The 22,538-nt window shown below is 37.9% G+C and overlaps 2 protein-coding genes and 1 long non-coding RNA gene across 3 annotated transcripts; 1 reads left to right on the top strand and 2 right to left on the bottom strand.

Annotated features, from left to right (window-relative positions):
* Positions 1–239: 239 nt before the first annotated feature.
* Positions 240–3,519, bottom strand: LOC105161539 (phosphoinositide phospholipase C 2). The gene is made up of 8 exons (XM_011079254.3): positions 2,893–3,519; positions 2,460–2,656; positions 2,112–2,247; positions 1,540–2,000; positions 1,271–1,388; positions 1,024–1,176; positions 858–944; positions 240–764 (listed from the first exon to the last, which is right to left on the bottom strand). Exons 1-8 carry the CDS (start codon positions 3,226–3,228, stop codon positions 471–473), a joined length of 1,782 nt encoding a protein of 593 aa, XP_011077556.1. The 5' UTR covers positions 3,229–3,519; the 3' UTR covers positions 240–470.
* Positions 3,520–4,817: 1,298 nt separating this feature from the next.
* On the bottom strand, positions 4,818–14,947 carry LOC110011988 (uncharacterized). Its single transcript, XR_016065636.1, has 3 exons — positions 14,558–14,947; positions 5,521–5,595; positions 4,818–5,429 (listed from the first exon to the last, which is right to left on the bottom strand). It is a non-coding gene; the product is annotated as an uncharacterized LOC110011988 (long non-coding RNA).
* A 1,326-nt stretch (positions 14,948–16,273) lies between these two features.
* Positions 16,274–22,488, top strand: LOC105161540 (LIMR family protein At5g01460). Its single transcript, XM_011079255.2, has 14 exons — positions 16,274–16,881; positions 16,985–17,070; positions 17,766–17,881; positions 17,987–18,097; positions 18,464–18,562; positions 18,686–18,808; positions 19,014–19,076; positions 19,225–19,289; positions 20,722–20,831; positions 20,924–21,038; positions 21,165–21,230; positions 21,694–21,804; positions 21,885–21,951; positions 22,035–22,488. The coding sequence occupies exons 1-14, from the start codon at positions 16,532–16,534 to the stop codon at positions 22,080–22,082; spliced, it is 1,530 nt and encodes a 509-aa protein (XP_011077557.1). The 5' UTR covers positions 16,274–16,531; the 3' UTR covers positions 22,083–22,488.
* The last annotated feature ends 50 nt before the right edge of the window (positions 22,489–22,538 follow it).

The following is a 22,538-nucleotide window of genomic DNA, read 5'->3' as shown; positions in this document are numbered from 1 at the left end:
AAGTTTAAATGATAAAGCCAAAATTCTAAATCATAAGAGAAGGGATGACCTTTGATACAACCACACTTTGTTTGCAACATTTGGCAGTGAAACGGCTATTTGTGCAGCTCCAAGAAAGTTTTCATAAATCATAACCATTGGACTTGAAAATTGAAAAATTAAAGAGGTAGTATAGGTCTCAACTGCTTTCTAAGAGTCCTCATCAATCACCATTCCACTCAAGCTACGTGAAACACAGCTGCAAATTCTTGAGTTTTCATTTTCTAATTACACCACACCACAAGTTGCAAAGGCTGTCTGAAACTGAGCATAAACATATCTCAAGCGGCGAACATTGCTTAGTTACCACTAGCATCGAACATTAAATCCAGTCTGCTGCGTCTATCACGCATTTCATCCCGTAAACTTAAAAACTCCGATAATCATGTGATTGTTCCTGAGTTGGAGTCTAAGCATACTGTGAAGAACATTCATACAAAGTCGAAACGCAGGAGTAGTTTGACCGACTTGTACTTATCTCCTTTGTAATCATGGAGGGGCACAGCTCGAATCCCGGTTTTCAGCTCAGAAACAGGAAGGCATGTTTGGCCTCCAAAATCATCTTTATCCGACATGTCAAATTCATGGACTTCTATTCTGAGCAGTGCCAGTTCAGGAACTGTTAGTGGGAACTCAAATTCTTCATTCCATGCAGGCAGCCAATTGTCTTCAATTGTCTTAGTTCTTTTCATAGCTGAATCATAAGGTACTCCAGCAATTCCTATCTGCATGTCAAGAAAACAGCCACATTCAAATACTCTGAACTGAATTCGATCGCTGATATGGACTATTCCAGATGTTAAAGCCTGTGGGATTACCTTGACGTAGAAGTCTGGTGGTGAATACAGATCGAAATGAGTATGATGAAAATCCAGATTCCAACCTTCTCCCATGTATACCTTCACCTGAACATAGATTTTTCATAAGCCAAACTAAGGGATTTGCTAGAATTTGAATATGAAATATATGGAAAATGTCACCGACTTTCAGGGTCTTTCTAACTGGTAAACGTCTTTTAGGATCAAAGACTTCATCATCGGGGCCGAGATTTAGTAGAAAATCTGGCTTCTTCACATAACCACAACCCCCATTTGCTCGGAACATCCCTTGCATCAACCAAAGCGACCTGCCATGTCCCTGGAAAATAATGGTTCTTGTAATCAGCATATATGATATATGAGATCTTAATTCTGCCTCTCATTACATGAACAACAGGATAATATGAATGGACCTGCATGTTAAATGCAACCATCTGAGCTCCATGCATCCACCCTATTAAAGGATTGTAATTGGATGAATCAATTCTTGTGCCTTTGGGATATACTCTCATCAAGTTCCTCTGTGTGAATCTTTAAGAAGCGAATAGAATAAGTCGCTCGGTGTTATAATAAAGGAAAAGAAAAGGCATAACTGGCATTACCAAAAGCAATACACATTCATCAATAGACAACTATTTACATACTAATTTCACTGAACCATAATCAATGAGTTTGTACTGACCTGACAATTTCTGTTCCATGAGTTACAACAGCTTTTTCGAGCTTTTCTTCATTCAAGCTAACCCGATGAGCCTTTTGGGAATTAACTCTTAGCCACACTTTAATCCCTCCTTTCATTTTCTCCGCACGGATTGCAATCAGCTTCTTATATTCAGGTGCTACATTTTGCTGCAAACTATGATCTTCATCCTGATGATCATCTTCCTCTTGATACTCTCCATACTCACGGCTGAGGGTAGCAGCAAAATCTGAGATTTCCTTTCCCCAGGCTGCTTCTTCTGATGATTTATGCACTTTTATGCTACCATCTTCTTCTTTGTTGGAGCCCTTTGTTTCAAGAAATTCTTTTGGTGGTTTTGTCGAGATAATAACTCGTCTCTTTAACGATTCTGGAGATGGGAACTCTAGCAAGCATTCTGATGTAGAGACAACCAGAATGTCACCAAATGTTTCAGAGACCATCTGAAGGTTAACATGAACACAGTTATCAGAATAATATCAAACTTCTAAGAGATTAATTTTGTGAAATGCCTGTCCCGTGGTCTTAAAGTCCATTATCTCAGACAAACTCACCTCTGCTACTTTAGCCTGAAGATCTGGAGTAAGGTGGTCTTCTAGTGTGAGAATTACAGGATATTCTGATGCAACAAAGGCATTTTCTCTTATTGCACTCAAACATTTGATAAGTTTCACAGGAGGCGTTAATGTCCTGCCAGGGAAGAGCATTCAGTAACATGTACACATAGAAACAAAATATATAATAGTTGGCTTTTCTTTGATTTTATTCGAAGCAGCTTCAATTTTTTCTCATTCACTTCAACATATCTACACAGTCTTTTTCAAGTAACTGATGCAAGAACAGTAACAGAATTTCTGAGGAAGTGTTATATATATTAGAGGAAGCTGAAAGATTTTGCATACCCTCCATGCATTATATCCACATCATCTTTGGTGGAGTTCGGCCACATATCTAATTCAATAACTCGTACGCCTCGTTTCAGGGCTTCTACGACAGGTACTTCACTGCAGTCACTACTGATCTGATTCCCCGTAAGATAGGAATTGTGACCAGTATAAATGAAATAATGGGATAAAGGAGCAGTCATATCATGATGTACCTGGACAAGAAGCAGCAGCCATAATTTATGAACTTATGGAATCAATTGTAACACATGACATAAACAAAACCAGAAAGAATGTAAACAATACAATGTTATCAAGCTTTTAAAATGATTAGTTGGAAATATTTATGTTTATGTTCTATAATCAGAATGACGAAAGAAAATACATAAACACGAAAGCTCATTATGTGTCAGTCATCAATCGAAGCAGCATGGATTAGTTAAATACTTACCGTAGGAGGATAAGAGAGAGGAGAATTATTCTCACTCAGGAGGTACCGGAAGAACTCTTTGATGTAGAGACTTCTGCGCTGGAAAATGTTCAGATGCTTGTGTTGATTGAGGAAAGTCTCCATTACGGTCTCAGCTTCCTCCCTGGTGAGTTTATCCTCTCCCTGCACCTCCTTCAAGAATCTATACAAATGCTCAACATCCATCAATCCATTTTCAGAGTAATTTTGAAATAAAGTTTTGATGTCAGCGGGCACTTCAGCCTCTTTCACCCTGAATCTCCTTCTGAAACAAAAACATATTCTGTATGTTTGTTTTGACGTGTCTGTTTTCTTCATTTTTCGTGTTCTTTCTATTCTTTTTGCCACTCACTGAATAGAGAGAGTAAGGAGAATACTTGTGATTTATGGGATGTTTTTAGCTTGGAAGAGAATGATGACATGAAGTTTTTAAATCACCAGGTGAAGACTAATGAGGTGATTGAAGAGGAGCAATTCAGGACGGGAAAAACTGTCAACGTGTCATGTTCGACTTGGCTGTATGAAATTTGAGTGCTAATTATTCATAATCAAGTCAAACTCCAGAATGTCTAAACATAACATGGAGCATCATCATCCACAAGTGCATAGTTTATGCTCAAATGATCTCATTTGACGACTTAAATAATCTCAAGATAACATTAACCAGGATAAATTATCCAATCAGACAGCCTTGATTTCTTATTAGCACATCTGAGAACAAAATTTATTTAATCTCCAACTTTTGAGTGTCCATTCCAATCACCCCACATGCTACAAGGTGAGGTAAAGAATTAATTTGTGTGAACTTAAAACGTGGTTGACCATTAGATGAGAAATGATTGGTTGATTACATAAGTATCTGTGTTTATAGTGTGCAAACACTGTACAATATAGCTTCCATCTGTGTTTTGGAGGCTTCCAGTGTGCCATTCTTGAGGACCATCATGTAAGTTTCACGTTGGAATATGGGAACCTCACGCAAAGGCAAGGACAATGTAATGTCGGAAAATTGACTAAAGACTTGTATAAAGTTCACTTCACTATTGACGTCTTCAATGATCCGGCTTGCAAGGGATGAGCTGCAAAGTTCAGCTGCCTCTCGCCCCTTTTAAACTCCATGAAAGATTTGCTGAAATTGCTAAAGGGTCCGTCAAGATTGGAAGAAATAAGGAAAAAGTGTATCCAGGGATATTCCTAGCGAATCTTTATGCTCTGAGTTTGGACGTTCACAACAATGTATAGACTACATTCATCCAAGCACCACGCAATTTGAGTTTTCCCATAGATTTTATTTATAAGTCATTTTCTTTTTCTTTCTTTTCCTTGTCAGGGTTTGGAAAAATTAATTTCATTTGTGCTCCTAAAAGCACTGATAGAAGAGTATCACTCTCATCCACTCCCACTTGTTATAATATCCATTCCATGGACCAAAAATAAAAGTGTGTGGGTGGGGGGATTAATTGCAATAATTTTTATATGATATGCCTAACAAAGTGGGGATGATAAGTTTAGTTACATTCAACCTCAAGAACAAAAATTAATCCGCAACAAGGTAATAATTTGGATTTGAAAACACTGTTGAAAATAGTTGGTGGGTCCTATCGTTATCAATCAATTCGTTGAATTGACATTACTATTTTAAAGGAAAACCAAGATTGCTCACGACCCCCAAACCCATTTACTCAAAAAAAACAAAAAAAAAGGTTGGCCCGACCAATCTGAAGAAATTTGCATCTTTTGAAGCAGGCTGATAGCTTACATAATGTTCAATTACCACAAGAACAACAGGGTCCACTTCATGATTATGCGAAAACAGGCCCAAGTGTTGATGGGTATTCCCAGCAGTAATCACAAGCATACGCGGAGGAAGAGGGAGCACAAAGTTTTCGAGTCCCTTTGAAATTGAAAGCCATTACTTTCTACTATTATTGCAGAAACTCTGCAAATGAAACACGTACATGCATTTTGTTCAAGTTCCAAAATGCACTGCATGGGTGATGTGAATTTAGATAGAATTTGATTGTCTAGCTCCTGTCTGTTTCTCTGTAATACCAATATTATCCAGTACAAAATTAATTATCAAATACATAAAGATAGATCTGACAGAAATTCAGGTAAAAGCAAGAGACATGAACGACAACAGAGCGCTATCTCAACTTCATGATAACAACAATTAAAAGATGAGACAGGTTACTGATTTGAATTTGAGTGCCCACAATCTCATTACTACGCTAGGCTGGCAAGTCAGTTTTTCATACAGAGAAAGCGACCCAGCAACTTAACCGAAAGGACATCATGTAGCTTTTATCAGCATCTCTAATCAATCATATGCAGCTCCAACCATACAAAGATTTGGAAAAGTCTTGGCAACAGAAGATATTTCGGAAAGTTGAGCAGTATAGACAATCGCGAGATGTTGTTACTGGTTGAGAAAAGGTGAGACATTTATTATAGTTCACATCGCTTGCACTAAACGTGGGATAATTAAACTTGCATCTACCTTCCTCCACCGACAGCTCCTGCATGCGGGCACAAAAAGAATACAGTACCATAAAAGAATTTAGCTGAAGGAAAGGGATTATGCCTGAATTAGTTCAGCAGAGTACTTACCTGATTACAACTAGTGACAGGGAAAAAACAGAGAGAGGGAGGGAATTGAGGGTCATTGCAGACCTTTTCTTACACCTGACACGGACCATGTTTCCAAATTAGAATCCTTAGATAATTTAGTAAACCAGGCATGTCTTCTGAGGCATATCCATTTTATAGTACAATAAGCAGAGAAGTTCATAAGAACTGAGGCTCTGTAGTCATCTTATAATTCTTCATGGAAATCTTAATGATGCAGTATTTGTTAGAAAAAGTGGCCCAAATCCGGAAGCCCACCCACATCAAGCCCATTACCACCTGGAGGCCCCAACCCGGTACCCGACCCGCTCCACTCTGCCCGACCCGGTTTGACTTATATATGTACCCCCTTATCCTCAAACCCTAATCAGTTCTCTCTCTCTCTTCATTCGGTTCCGCCGCTTCTTCCTTCTCTCTCTCTCTAAACCGAGATGTCCGTTCGGTCTTCCTCTCCCGTCTGTTTCCGGCGGTTTCTAAGGGCCAACCTAATGGCTCTTAGGAAACCGCCGAAACCGCCTAACAAACTATATCTCCGGATGATTTCTAGCCTATATATACGGAGGTCTCATTTCCCCTAAATCTCTCGGCCGAAAAAGGAAATCTGTTTTCTACTCGTGTTCTTCGTGATATCTACTGTGAGAGTGTTCTGTGTGAAGTAAGAGTGTCCGATCTTTGTGTTCGGGTCTTGGTTGGGTGCCGAGTGTTGTGGAGCAACCGTGAGGGCTTGCCGTGTGTGGTTGGGTACGGTATTTGTGACCGTGTCCCTTTAAGATTGGATCTGGCTCTATCTCCTGAGCCACATCCAAACAGTTGATTCGTTGTTCTATTTCTTCTGTTTCTTTGTTATATTCTGTTCTGTAATATTTGTTATTCTTTTGGCCTGTAATATTGAGGAGTTTCGTACTCCGTTCATCTGTAATAGTTGATAGGCTATTATTTGAAAGAAATACCACTGGAGGGTTATTCCCTACAGTGGTATCAGAGCCAGCATCTCTGACCCGTGGTGATCCTTGGTGGCGGTAACATTCGATAAACCCCTCCTCTGGTTTTTTTATTTCTCGCTCATTCTGTTTACAGTTTTATATTACGTTTATACTGCTTACCCTGTTACTATCCCTGTTTACCGCGGCAAAAACCCCCTGATATCCCTCTTGGCCGGACCCCTGAGGTCGTCGGGTATCTAGACGGGACTCAGGCTGGTGAGCCCCGGCTTGTGCTAAATCTGCTATTTACTGTTGACATTTGTTTTCGATACCTGTGATTTCTGATAATTGCTGTTGTTGTTCTTAACTGCATTTATCTTGGAAACCTGTGTGATATTTCTGAGGTTTATTTTTCTCATACATTCATCGACTACTGTTAGTTTCTTCTGTTGTACACTCTGCTGATTTAGGTTGAAATCTGAGTACCTTAATTGCTGTTATTCGGTAGTTGCTACTGTAAATTGTGTTTTCTGATTATTGCCCCAAAAATCTGCTTCTTTAAAATTTTTCTTGCTGTCGTGTTTCTTTCAAAACCGAACGAATTTTTCCAAAACTGTTTTTTCAAAAATGGCTGGTTACAGCCTTCAACCGTTTGACGGAAAAACCGATTTCTCGATTTGGCAACAAAAAATGAAAGGCATACTCATTCAACAAAAAGTTTTCAAAGCTATAGATGGTAGGTATGTTGAAACCATTTCTGAAGAAAAGAAGCAAGAAAACGATGAATTTGCATATTCTTCTATTATGTTAAATCTTTCTGATACTGTTTTACGAAAAGTAGGTAAATTAGAATCCTCAAAAGCCTTATGGGACAAATTAGAAGAATTATACACTGAAATCTCATTGCCTAACAAACTATTCTTGCTAGAAAAATTCTTCAGATATAAACTCGATCTGTCTAAAAACATTGATGAAAACTTAGATGACTTCACTAAACTCATTCAAGATATTAAACTCACTGGTGATAAATATATAGATGAGTATTCCCCCATAGTACTTTTGAATGCCATACCCGAATCCTACTCAGATGTTAAGGCTGCCATTAAGTATGGAAGAGATAGTGTCAATCTAGAAACAGTAGTAAATGGTTTAAAAAGTAAAGAATTAGACCTTAAGGTTAATAAACCCAGTCAGAACCAATATGAGATAAATGCTGTCAGAGGTAGGACTAAGTTTAGGAATTTTAATCCTAGATATAATAGTAGAAGTAGAAGTAGAAATAACTATAGTAGGAGTAAGTCTAGGTCAAGAGAAACCAGCCTTAAAAATGATAAGATAAAAGATAGACGGTGTTATAATTGTGGAATAAAAGGCCATTATATAAAAGACTGCAGAAAACCTAGACGTGAAAACAAGGACAGAAATTATGATGATAAAGACAGAACCAATAATGTGACTATTGAATCAAATGGGGAAGTTTTTACTGTGTATGAAGTGAACTCTGTAAATTCCTTTGACATGAATGAATGGTTGATTGATTCTGGCTGCACATTTCATATGAGTCCTTTCAAAGACATTTTTTCTAATTTGAGATATGAGCATGTTGGCTTTGTGTCCATGGCTAATGAGAAAAAATGCGAAATAAAAGGTCTGGGTGACATTTCGTTATGTTTTGAGGAAGGATATAAAATGATTTTGAAAAATGTCAGGTATGTCCCTGACTTAAGTCATAACTTGATATCATGTGCTGCATTAGAGGAAGAGGGATTAGAAGGTAGATGGGGCAAGGGCATAATGAAAGTGATGAAAGGATCCTTAGTCGTTTTTAAAGCTGAACGAAAACGAAATTTGTATATTTGCACTGCTACATATGAAAATATTGCTGCTTCTGCTCTTGAAAACAATAAAACCAATCTTTGGCATAAAAGGCTTGGTCACATCAGCATGAAGGGACTGGATTTTTTGAGAAAAGATGGAATTTTGAATGACTGTCTTGGAAAATTAGAATTTTGTGATGAATGTATTATGGGAAAGCATCATAGAGTCCATTTTCCTACATCCCCATCCCCAAACCCATCTATGTCTACTTGCATCTTAGATTATGTTCATGCGGATGTGTGGGGTCCTTCAAATGTGCCCACCCATGGTGGTAATCGATATTTTTTGTCAATTATTGATAACTACTCTCGTAAAGTGTTTGTTTTTCTGATGAAACATAAATCTGAAGTCTTCGATAAGTTCGAAAAATGGAAAATCTTTGTTGAAAATCAAACTAGTAAGAAATTAAAATCCCTTAGGACTGATAACGGATTAGAGTTTTGTAATCAACAGTTTTCTGAAATGTGTGACAAATTTGGCATAAAAAGGCATAAGACTAATCCTTATACCCCTCAACAAAATGGGGTAGCTGAACGCATGAATCGCACTTTACTTGAAAAAGTTAGATGCCTGTTAATCAGTTCTGGTTTACCTAAATCTTTTTGGGGTGAAGCTGTCTTAACTGCTGCACATCTCATAAACTTGTCTCCTTCTGTGCCCTTATTTGGTAAAACTCCTGATTTTATATGGAATGGAAAACTGCCTGATTTATCTGGTTTGCGCGTGTTTGGATGTTCTGCTTTTGTTCATCAAAATAGTGATAAACTTGAACCTAGATCCCTTAAATGTATTTTTATTGGTTATCCTGAAGGTGTAAAAGGCTATAGATTATGGGTTAGGTGTCAACCTGGTTTTAAGGTGTTAATTAGTCGAGATGTTACTTTTAACGAAAATGAAATGCCTTGTTTAGCTAGAACCAAACCCATAGAACAAGAAACCACTTTTAATAAAGTAGACCTAGAGGATAACCAAGAAGGGGAGGAATTAAGCGACAACCAAGAACAAAATATAGAAAATCAGGAAAACATAGGAGTCACAAACCCTCCACCAAATCCCCTCGATAATTACCAACTTGCTAGAGATAGGGATAGAAGACAAACTAGGATACCTTCAAGACTTAGGGATTTTCACACAAGCTTGAACATCGAACTAGGAGAACCATCTAGTGTCGAAGAAGCCTTAAAATCTGACAAATGGCTAAAGGCGATGAATGAAGAAATGAAATCTTTAAAAGACAACAAAACTTGGATCCTAGTTCCTAAACCCAAAAACGCTTCCATCGTTGATTGTAAATGGCTGTTCAAGATAAAGCAAGAAAACCCCATAAAATACAAAGCTAGATTAGTTGCTAAGGGCTTCACTCAAAAAGAAGGCATAGACTATAATGAAATTTTCTCACCTGTTGTCAAATACACTACTGTCAGGATTATACTTGCTCTTACTGCCTTTCATGATTGGGAATTAAAACAGATGGATGTGAAAACTGCATTCCTGCATGGTGACCTAGATGAAAATATCTACATGTATCAACCTTTTGGTTTTTCTGATACTTCTAAGCCTGACCACGTATGTTTACTGAAAAAATCTTTATATGGCTTGAAACAATCACCTCGTCAATGGAATAAAAAGTTTGATGAATTTATGCTGTCTTTAAGTTTCTCTAGGAGTAACTATGATCACTGCCTCTATTTTAAATATGTTGATACTACTCCGATTTTCTTAGTACTATATGTTGATGACATGCTAATTGCAAGTCCTAGCTTACATCTTATCCATTGTCTTCAAAATGATCTATGCAAAACCTTTGAAATGAAAGACCTTGGAAATGCAAAACAGATTCTCGGCATGAGCATTATTAGGGACAGAAAAACTTCTTCTATTCTCTTAAACCAGAAAACGTATCTTTTGGCTATCCTCAAAAAGTTTTCTATGGAAAATTCGAAACCCACTGCTGTTCCTTTGGCTGCTCATTTTCAACTTAGTAAAAGTCAATGTCCCCAATCTGAAAATGATATGCAAAAAATGAGTAAGATCCCCTACTCTAATGTGATTGGCTCTATTATGTTCCTAATGGTATGCACTAGACCTGATGTTGCCTATGCCATCAGTTGCTTGAGTAGATATATGTCAAATCCTGGCCCCCCTCATTGGGAAGCATTAAAATGGCTACTTAGATATTTGCGTGGATCTGAAAATGTTGGTATTAAATTTTCAAAACATTCTGCGCATGCACATCTCATTGGTTATGTAGATTCGAATTATGCTAATGATAGGGACAGCCGTAAATCCACTACATCCTACATGTTCACATTTTGCAATTCATGCATTAGTTGGAAATCCCAACTTCAACATATTGTTGCTTTATCTACAACTGAAGCTGAGTACATTGCTACAACAGAGGCTTTTAAAGAAGCTCTATGGCTTAGTGGGCTTCTAAATGAAATTGGTTTCTTAAAAGAAAAACCTGTGATTTTCTCTGATAGTCAATCAGCAATTCAGCTATGTAAAAATCCCGTCTTTCATGATAGGACAAAACATATAGATGTCAGGTATCATTTCATTCGTGACATTGTCGGAAAAAATGAGATAAAATTAGAAAAGATTAGCTCAGATGAAAATCCTGCAGACATGGGTACAAAGTGCTTGCCTACCGAAAAATTCTGTAAGTGCTTAAAAATACTCTTATTAAATCCTGACTGATACCTCTGTACTGTTTAGTGCTGTTTATATTGCAGGTACAACTTTGGAGTATTTATTGGCAATGATGAGAAAACCAGATCCAAAAACCCCTGACCTATACCATTGGGTATTTGGTCCAAGGTGGGGTATGTTAGAAAAAGTGGCCCAAATCCGGAAGCCCACCCACATCAAGCCCATTACCACCTGGAGGCCCCAACCCGGTACCCGACCCGCTCCACTCTGCCCGACCCGGTTTGACTTATATATGTACCCCCTTATCCTCAAACCCTAATCAGTTCTCTCTCTCTCTTCATTCGGTTCCGCCGCTTCTTCCTTCTCTCTCTCTCTAAACCGAGATGTCCGTTCGGTCTTCCTCTCCCGTCTGTTTCCGGCGGTTTCTAAGGGCCAACCTAATGGCTCTTAGGAAACCGCCGAAACCGCCTAACAAACTATATCTCCGGATGATTTCTAGCCTATATATACGGAGGTCTCATTTCCCCTAAATCTCTCGGCCGAAAAAGGAAATCTGTTTTCTACTCGTGTTCTTCGTGATATCTACTGTGAGAGTGTTCTGTGTGAAGTAAGAGTGTCCGATCTTTGTGTTCGGGTCTTGGTTGGGTGCCGAGTGTTGTGGAGCAACCGTGAGGGCTTGCCGTGTGTGGTTGGGTACGGTATTTGTGACCGTGTCCCTTTAAGATTGGATCTGGCTCTATCTCCTGAGCCACATCCAAACAGTTGATTCGTTGTTCTATTTCTTCTGTTTCTTTGTTATATTCTGTTCTGTAATATTTGTTATTCTTTTGGCCTGTAATATTGAGGAGTTTCGTACTCCGTTCATCTGTAATAGTTGATAGGCTATTATTTGAAAGAAATACCACTGGAGGGTTATTCCCTACAGTATTAAGCACAACCATAGCATGCAAGAACAGGGACTGAAAGAGTTTCCATTGTTTTACGTCCAAAAAAGCCAAGAAAGAATGAAAAAACCCATAAGAGCCTCAAAAAGTAGGCATAGCATCAAGTTCAAACAATGAAACATAGACAATAACAAGAATTGGAAGATACAATCGCTTCTGGTCCAAGATGCCATAAAGTAGACCATGTCCCAGAAGTGGACATTTCACTGCTCTGCCATCACGTCACACTGCGATGACACAAAGTCTTGAAATCTAATCAATTAGATCAAATAACTCTCATGGCTCGTCCATTTGGTCGTGGCTCCTCTGACGCACTTGTGCTTCCCTCAACCAACATCGTTCCTGGCGTATGGCCAAAATATTTCCTCAAGTATGTTCCTCAATAATGGCTTGCATCACCGGGGAGACATCGAAGATCACGGCTCTCTAACATGCTTGTTCTTCCCTCAACCAGCGTTGTTCCTTGAGTATGTCTTCAATAGTTTCATCAGTGAAGGAAGAAGCACGCAAACATTAGTTTTGGGATGGGCCGCCTGCTTCATGGGCCTAGGAGGTGTTCATAAGTGGGCTCGTCCTCATCCGGTAGAGGCCTAATTAGCCAATTGTCCTCGATTTTAAATCGTGGTGAGCCTCAAGTTTGAAAAAGGGATGGTGTCCTGTCCTTGGAGTCCTTTTGTCTTAAGTGATAGCAGTTGTCGTTTGCTGCCTTGGGCTCGCTCCAAATTGCGCAAAGGATGCCAAGGTTTACAGCAATTGGAGTCACAAATCTCCAAGCACAATGGTTCCAGCATCAAAATGTCACTTTCGCGGACTGTCAAACTAAGAGTGATCTTGTGTCATCATTAAAATTTTCCACTATAAACCACATAATAAACATTTCAGACCGACATATATTTCCTTCACTACCACCCCTACCAAATAGTGTATGAGAAAGTACACGATGCATGTGATGGAAGCAAGGGTTCAAAATACCAGAGGATTTAGAACGAGTGGCATTGTAGGAAAATTATCTAGTCAAAAACAACGAAAAAGCTTTGGGGTTCAACTCAATGGGTTCCAGTCGTTCATCCCCGGCAGCCAAACCATAAATATGATTGAATTGTTCTAAAGTAAGATCAAAAGTAAAGATGCAAGAGAGGGTCAAAACACTTCAGTTCCTAAAGGATAACCTTCATCAGGTTCAACAGAGAATGAAGAATTATGTTGATAAAAGGCGGACTAAAAGAGAATTTGAGGTCGGTGATGAAGTCTTTTTGAAACTGCAACCTTACAGACAGACCTCTGTGTCTCTTACAAAGAAATTGAAACCGTATGCCAAGTATTTTGGACCATACAAGGTGACTTGAGCGAGTGGGTAAGGTTGTCTACAAGCTGGAGTTACCCCAAGCTCTAAAATACACTCTGTTTTCCACGTTCCATTGTTAAAGAAGAAGGTGGGATCAAAGTATTTTCCCTCTGTAATTTTGCCAGAGTTTGAGGACGAAGTTCTTAAAGTTTTTCTAGTTGCCATTCTTGCACGGTGTTTGGTCCCTAGGAACAATGTAGGCGTCCCCCAAGTGTTGACTCAGTGGTCTCACCCATCCACTGTCCAAGCTACCTACCTGGGAATACTACCATGAAATCGCTGCCGAGTTTCCAGACTTGGATCCTTGGGTGCAAGGATCTGAAAAAGGAAGGATAAATGTCGCATTTTCAGCTCAAAACATGACTTTAAGGGAGAGCCGTTCGATGGGGAGTTTAAATGTGAGCCGTGCGATCGAAGGAGGGCTCAAATTGGGGGAAATTTAAAAGTGCCCTAGCTCGATGCGTCGTTGTTTTGATGCGAAATAGGGCATGCCTGCAATTGGCAGATTTTGTCTGAAGCCGCTTCCAAAAATGTGCCGACAGATGCCACGTGTACAGTCGAGAGCTTGCCTGACTAGAATGGGTGTAGAGTTGCTGTTTCTTTTTTTTGCGTCCTTATGAAGAAGACGAGCTACCAATGAGATGAAAGCAAGGACAATTCACAGTCTTTTTGTTTCTGCAATTTTAATTGTAATTTCAGCTTTATTGTTTAGAGTTTTTGTCTCCATTTCCATGTAAAAGCTACGGATTGTAAGAGAAGACGGCATTAATGAAAATAGTCTTCAGTTTTCTTCCCCATCTCTCTGTTCTTCTTCACTTCTCACCTCCCGTTCTTGTTCCTTATTTTAAATTTCTGCAATTCTCAAGCTACACCATTACAAAACTACTTTAGAAGTAGACATACAAACACATTCGTGAGACTCGAAACCCATAAGCTCCTAACTCAACCTTGTCAATCCATTCAGGCCTCATGGACTCCAAGCATATTTCCAAATTCAGCAAAAACCACTAATAAAGAATCCAACAAGTCCCAATAACATTAAATGTGTTATAACCGCAGTAGCTGTGGATTTTCTTGCACTTGCATCCGCTCCAAATTTTCTTTCTCCCATGTAATCTCTGTTAAATGGAAAAATCATTACAGCTTCCTCTTTCCCACGTCAATTTATTATTTAGAGCGTTCTTGCTCTTCCTCATATCACCATACTTGAGTGTAATTAACCATATATAAAGCCCATACACATAAAACCTTATGAAACATAAAGTAATAAATCTTACCAAAACAAGCCACGATCTGGATAAAAAGACAACGCAGGACCAAGCATCGTCTTCCATTATCAATGAAACAGTGGCATCCGTCTCCGATAGGAGGGCGCTGCAAAAAGGATTTTCAGAATATTCCGGAATCCATTGAGAAAACGGCAACAGACAGCGACTCTTCAATACTCTCCCGATCCCAATTAATCCAGAAACATCACCAGAATATTCTCCTCCCTTTGGATGCCTGCCCTTCTTGTTTCAAGCGAAAATACAAGGAAGAACCTTATGAAAAGAAGTTGATTATGTTAGGAGGGTTTTATGATTATTTGTGGAGAGATCAAACTAGTGTGACTTCTTATCAAATCAAAAAGCCAAAAAATAAAAATAAAAAAATAGTGAGATTTCAAACACATACCTGTAAAGACTACACAAACATATAGTGACCGTTGGGTTAGGTCGGGTTGTGATTATATGAGGAAATGACTACACAAACAGTTGGGCAATAAACCAATGGGAAGGTTACGCGTGTATTACGCCGCTACCCCTCCTGTAAAGACAACGTCGATTTACTGATGTTTGTCTTGATGCGCGGAGTAGGGTGTGTCGCTGGGTGACAGGCTGTTGCCATGTCAGTCTATGTAGTTGGTACTGATAAAGAAATATCCTCCGCTCCAGAACCAGGTATGTACTTACTATGACAATGAAGCCAAAGTTGGACGACCACTTTCGCTATTATGAAAAAAGAATGTAAATACTAGAGATACATACACAACAACAAACTTATTTCACATTAATTTTCTGAATCAGCTCAATTTAATCATTTTATATATGTATTCGATATTTATTTAATCCTTGTCTTTAAAACACACAAATGAGGTTATTTAAAGTGTTTACACTTTATTAATAAAATTAGGTAGATCGGCCACACTCAATGTGAATGCGAAGTAGGTATTTATAAAATAATGGCAGTCGATAATAATAATGAATATTAAAAAAAAAAGGATAGTTATTAAAAAGTTATGATGATTGGAGAAATTAAAAATAATTATTTAATTTTTTTAAAAATAATAACATACCAATAAATTAAAAATACTGATAATGTGTTTTTCAATTATATATAGTATAGATATAGATGATTGGGGACGGTCCATGTTTGTGTAAAATATTATTTTATTTTTATAAATTTGATTATAATTAACAATAACTTGTGAAAAAAATTGTTTACTAGTCAAAATCAACATACTTGTTAAAATTATTGAGTTTGTAATTTGAAAGTTTACTATTACGAGAACGTGAGTTCAAATTTTATGATTGTAGGTGGTTTGTCTCCTTTTCATAATAGTAGTGCTTTGTTTTTTTATTTACTTTGAATATGTTCATTGATTTAACAAAGTTATTATTTTGAATTTGAATATATAAGATGATAATATAATAATAAATCTTAGAAAAAAATCTAATTCAATATATATTCGTTACCATAATGATGAATAAGATAGAAAAGTGAAAAAAATTACAATTTCAAAAGATTTAAAACAACCACAAAAAGTAAATATATGTTATAATATGTCAAGCGATAATTATTAAATAAAGTAAGTTATCACTATAAAATTATATAAGATAAGTAGGTAATTAATGTAAATTAAACAGAAATTTTTTTAGTAAATTGTATTAAAACATACTAAAAGGCGGTTGCCGCGTTTATTATTAATAGTAATAGTATAAGATTATTCTAATAGATAAAAAGCTGGGAGCCTGAAATTCAAAATGGCAAGGCGAGTATGGTAAATTTGTAATCACGCGTCAGGCCCCAGCTGTTCATCCCCACCCTCTCTCGCCAAACCGTCACCGGAGCAAGCCTGCCTCCTCTTCCTCACGCTTTTGCTAAACCAGATCTACAAGAAATTGAGCTCGATTCGAATCAATCCAAGGCTAGAAGAGAATACGCATTGATTCGAATCGTTAGAGGCGTCTTCATATTCAACCCCACCAGAAATGGGGGATTTCAATTTAGCCCTAGTGATCGTTGCAATAATCGTGTGCGTGCTGGTCTTCATATTCAATGTCTACCTCCTTGTCAATTACCAGCACCCTGATGATGCCAATCAAGCCTACTTCCCCAAATTCGTTGTTGTTCTGGGGCTCTCCATCGCCGCCATCTCTATTTTAATGCTCCCGGCAGACGTTGCCAATCGACAGGCCTGTCGCCACGCGATATATAATGGCGCGTGCAACCTCACGCTTCCGATGAAGGATTTGTGGCTCGCTATTTATATAGTGGATGCAGTTCTTGTTTTCTTTGTTATCCCGTTCGCCATGTTTTATTACGAAGGAGACCAGGACAAGTTGGGATTCTCAGACACTTTTTTCTTCTCATTTTTGTTCGATGTCTTCTGTTTTGCGTTTGTGTATGGTTTTTCAAAATGGTTATGGCTATTTGTTGTTCAGGAGTGTGGGGAAGAGGCTGAAAAGTGCACTAATTTGGGTGATTTTGACAGCTGTTGTTTGCGCTCTTCTTCTTGGGATTCTATACGGTAAACTCTCCATAAAACTTTGTGAGTTATTTTTAGTAGGGTGATGTTCTCGGTTTTGATTTAGCGTGAGATTTGCTCAAATAGGTGTCAAATTTGAAAAGTGTGCTTTGAATTACTAAGTAACATAGTTAAATTGGGAAGCCTTAAGTTATTTAGTGAATCTCAAGCAGGTTCATGATAATTATTTATTGTGCTATCAATAATATTGTTGGGTCTTTATCTGATATGACCTCAAGCGCATAATGTCTCAAGTCTGTTATCACATCTTGTTATCTAAGTTCACTCGATAATGCAAATTTTCGTTCTTATTGGTTCACACGCCTGTGATGAATAGTACTGGCTTGTGATTTATGCCTTGTAATTTTTTCATTTGTAATCATTGTAATTGGATGATATCAACTTTAGGATGCTTTGATAATATCTGCAATTCCAAAATGTTGATGAGAGAAATTGATTCCACTGCTAAACACGGCAGTATCGTTCTGTGGCATCACTCGCATGAATAAGTTGCTTTCAGTTGCACTGGTTTTCACATTCTGTACATAAATTTGAGTTGGCAGTGTGATGAATCTTTTCACTAAATAAAGCTTCTTTGTTGAGTTCTAAGTTGTTAAAGTAAGAAGGTAATTCTGAGAATAAAGTTGAATGAGAAACTTCAACACTTTTGTATAATTTTTGGATTGTTTATCACCTAGGGCTTGTGGGAAAGGTGGATTTCACTGTTAGGCACCTATCATCATCTACCTCAAACTTCCCATCATCATGGGACTTCTCCAACAGTCAACAATGTATTGGGAATGGAGCAAAACAGGTCAGGAAACATTACAAATCATTCAAACTACTACTTACTTTTGCTTCCTGAACATTATACTAACTTCTTCTTCTTCTTCTCCCCCCCCTCCCCCCTCATTTTTAGTGCTCTGCATATTCCGCCAATGCTTCATCTGAGACAACTTGGACTATGCGCTCTACCTTCCCGGAATATGTTGTTGCGCTTGCTACAATTGTTGGATCTGTGCTTTTCACTGTATGTCCTCCTGCATTTTTGACAAGAAAAAATTTCCATGACAATGATTGGAGTGTTTCATGAGTTCCTCTTGCATTAGACATGCAATCTGTTCTGGATTTGTGATGTGAATACATGCATAGGTATCTGGTAGAGTATCTAGCAACAGCTATTCAGCTGCACCAAAAAACATCAGAGGCTATTTTCGATGCTAGTATCAAAATGTTTCCTAATCTTGTTGAATAAATAGTAATTATACTAATCTGATTATGCTGGATGAGGATGAGCCATATCTGCTGTATCTGGTTTGGGTTTCTTTTCTGAAATATAGTGCCGTATCACTACATATTCGTTCTCGGCGCTTTAAATTGTTGCATACTTCTCCAGATTTTTGGTGGTGTTGGCATTGCTTGCCTTCCACTGGGACTCATATTTTCATTTATTCGGCGCCCAAAGGCTGTTATCACACGCTCGCAGTATATCAAGGTATGCTTGTTTTTTTAATTGTCAAGTTTCTCTTTCCTTGTGTACATAATGGGAAGCAACTTTGGTCAATTGAAATCTACAAATGCGATTCACAAGTGAGGCTTTATGGTTCATCTCCTATAGGAAGCCACTGAACTGGCCAAAAAGGCAAGAGAACTTAAAAAAACAGCTGATGCACTTCACCAGGAAGAAAGGAGTGGCAATAAGGGAAGAAAATGGCGCAAAAATGTGAAAGCAGTAGAAAAGGTCTGTTGTCGTGCCTTTGCTTCTTTATATATTAACTCTCAGATTCTTCTCGTTTTTGTGTTTTTGAAATAACTGATTTGATCTGATTTGCTGCCTGCTTCTTCACATCTTTCTTATTCCCCATTAAATGGATCTTCCTTTATTTGAAAATCCACATGGATTCATCACTTGTTGAGAATTAGCCATAAATGCTTTTTACCTGTAGGAGGTACTTCTTTTGGAAGAAGATGTCAAGGCCTTGGAAGAGATGTATCCTCAAGGTGAAAAGGTGATGTACGAAGACAATTAATAACAATTCGACTTCATTTTACTATGGTAGTGATGGATTTGAATTTCTCCACCTTCCGCGAAAGGAAAAATGAAAAGGATTCAGATACAGGAATAAAACTGATCATGATGCTGCCAAATTTATGCAGGCTGAAGCAGCTTGGGCTATGACTGTGCTTGGCTACCTTGCCAAATTGGTCCTTGGAGTTCTGGGGTATGGTCCTGTTGTGCATGCAGTCATTTTGGTGCATGCTTCTAATTCCATTTAGAGTTTCTTTGAACGATTGATAGCCCTAGAATGTGAATAGTTTGTTGGAGAATAAAACATTACTTGGAAGAGCCTCAGATATTTGCACACACTCTCTCTCTCTCTCTCGCACACACAGTCCTCTTTCTCCACACACACACAAAAAAAAAGAAAAAAACACTCTCGCAACTCCTCTTTCTTCACACACACACACACACACTCTATCTCACATATCTCTCACACACACTACCCTCTTTCTCTCACACACATATATGACAATTGTCTCTCAATAAATATAGAAAACATGGTTACACAACTTGGTGTTCATTCAAGAAATTTTGAAATCATTTTATTCAAATTAATAAAATGGTTTTTACCAACCCGACCTAACCCATTTACAATCTGACCCATTTGAACCCGTTCATTTGGATCCATTTTGAACCCAACCCATTTTGGATCCGATTCATTTGGACCCAACCCAATATATGAAGCTTGGGTTTTTATTCTTTTGACATCTTCTTCTTAAATAAAACACGCTAATTTATTGATCAGAGAAAGTCACGATACTGTGAAAAACAGAGTATTACACTTTAGCAAACCACAAGGCAGAATAATTCTATGTGATTTTTGGGCCACTTCACCATTGGTTGCTTTCTATTATGTGAAGTAGCTCTTATAATCCCAATAGCAAGCTTGGGTGTTTATTCTTTTGACTTCTTTCTCGCAAATAAAACATGCTAAAGTCATTAAACTTTGAAAAGCAGAGTATTAAGCTTTGGCAAACAGCCGAGCAGAATAATTTAATTAGAGCTCTTATGTGGCTTTTGGGCTCTTTAGCATCTTATTCCTCGGATTATACTCAGTTTCCGGGTCCTTTTGTTTCTGACGATACTTGCTTGTGAAGAAGCTGTGTTTCTGATTCTACTGAAGTGCTTGTATGCATTACTTTCTTCTGTGTTTGGTTTTGCTCTGAAATGCCCCTTTTTCGGTTTTCAACCATGTCTCTATGTCCCATGTAGAGAAGCTTGACCGACTTTCTAAGAATAAAGTATTTGGTTTCTATATGTAGATAACCTACTTATCCCATAAGTAAAATGGAGTACCAAATTGTAGCTGAGTGGGGAAATTGAAGGAAAGCTAATGATAATCATCAAGAAGAAAAAAAAGAAAGAAAGCTAGTGATGGTAGATTCTGCTGAATTAGTGCACAATCTTGCTCCATGAATCTATATGGAGGTACTCAACACTTGGATCTGGAAAGAAGTACAATCGTTGCTAGATGATTTGGATGAATCACCACATATCATGCTCAACTCAGATCTCTGCTTTTTAGCATTTCATGCTTGGTGATATTGCTTAGCTGATTGACAATGTTAAACAAGCTTCATTGCTTTGAGCAGGTTGATTGTTTCAGTAGCTTGGATCGCACATATTGTGATATACTTACTGGTCGACCCTCCTCTTTCTCCATTTCTTAACGAGGTCTTCATCAAGTTGGATGACATTTGGGGTAACATTGAAACTTCTATTTGTGTTTTCTTTTTTACCTTTGTTCGGAATGAGGCATATAGTTGATTGGTTGTTGTTTTCTTCTTCTTCAAGGTCTTCTGGGTACTGTAGCATTTGCATTCTTTTGCTTCTACCTTCTGCTTGCTGTAATTGCTGGGGCGACGATGCTGGGGCTGAAAATTGTTTTTATAACCATCCATCCTATGAAGTATGTATATTTTATGGGTTTCCTTTCTCGTTTTCCTTGACTCTTTGTCTTGGATTTGGTTCTGACTCCTCATTTTTTGTGGTGTCTGGCATTTATTGTTGCCTGACATCTGAACTTTGTCCACAGATGGGGAGCTACACTTATGAACTCATTTCTGTTTAATGTAGGCCTCATTCTTCTTTGCTCAATCAGGTAACTGTCTTGAATTTTGGTGCTGCAATTTTTAAATGCTTAGCTTGATCAATTATTGGCCTTGTTTAAAGGGGACGTGGTTGAGGCTAGTATGTGGATGCCTATATGGAACAATACTTCCATTATCTGAATATGGTTATATAATTTCTGTTATGAACTTGAAGAGACTCTTATCATTTTAACAATTTCCTTCCTTTTTGAAACTTTATTTTGTAATTATTCACCTGGAATGCCTTTTTTTGTTCCCCAAGGTTTGCCGAATTTGTAAATGCTGTTATAGCAGTTTAATATATCGACTTTTGAGGATTGTCACTGTATTATGAGAAGCTTATTTAGTTTTATTTATTTCACTAATTTGTTGCACTTCAATTGCTGCATCTCCTTTTTTAACATTCACATCATGTACTTAACTTCTGCTCCTGAAGAACTTTCAGAGTGATTAATTTTCATTGGTATTGTGCAGTGTGATTCAGTTCTGTGCTACTGCCTTTGCCTATTATGCCCAAGCAACTGCAGCTCAAGAAATATTTGGTCATACCTTGCAATCTCTTCGTGGAATCAAATATTTGTACAAGTAAGTTTCCATAGACTGTATTGCCATTAAATGACTCTTGGGAATGAAAAGTTGTACTAAGAAAGTTTTGGCTGTTTCAGGTACAATGTGTTTCAAATTGCATTCATCGTTTTAGCGGGTCTCACATTTGTATATTATGCGGCATTTGTAAGTCTGCTCAATCGTGAATTTTTTGGAATTTATTTATTGTTTATTTTTGCATGAGGGTGTGATCTTATTCTTTATTTCAGGGGTGGAGAAGAAAAAAGCCTAGCGGCAGGTTCCAGCTTTCCACATAAAGATGCTGCTTATCTGCGCTTGAATCTGCTGGATTTCTTGGTGTATCATTTACAGACTGATGTTAATTCTTGGATGCATGTGGCTCGGTTTTGTTTGCTTTGTTGCCTGGGGAAGACCAGCATCATTCAAGAACCAATGAAATTGCGACACTGGAATTTTCATGATCATTGGGTTAGTATTGCTGTCGCCCCTGCTTTTGCTGCATTCGCTTGTTTTTGACCCCTGTGTATGTATCTTCTATTTTATTATTTTATATACCTGTCTTTGCTTGTACTTATTAACATGTGAGGGCTTGGACTTGTGATTTGAGAATTTAACATTTGATGTAATTTTGTGTCAATGAGCGCTAATATTTGTACTGTGGCTTCTTTGCCATGTAATTATATCCATTGGTGTTTACGTTAATTTGGCGGTTCCCTTTATTTCTCTACTACTACTACTACTACTACTACTAC

Source organism: Sesamum indicum, linkage group LG5 (assembly GCF_026168435.1).
Source record: "Sesamum indicum cultivar Baizhima isolate 11 linkage group LG5, ASM2616843v1, whole genome shotgun sequence".
Taxonomy (NCBI): domain Eukaryota; kingdom Viridiplantae; phylum Streptophyta; class Magnoliopsida; order Lamiales; family Pedaliaceae; genus Sesamum; species Sesamum indicum.
This window is presented reverse-complemented; position numbering and strand designations above follow the sequence as displayed.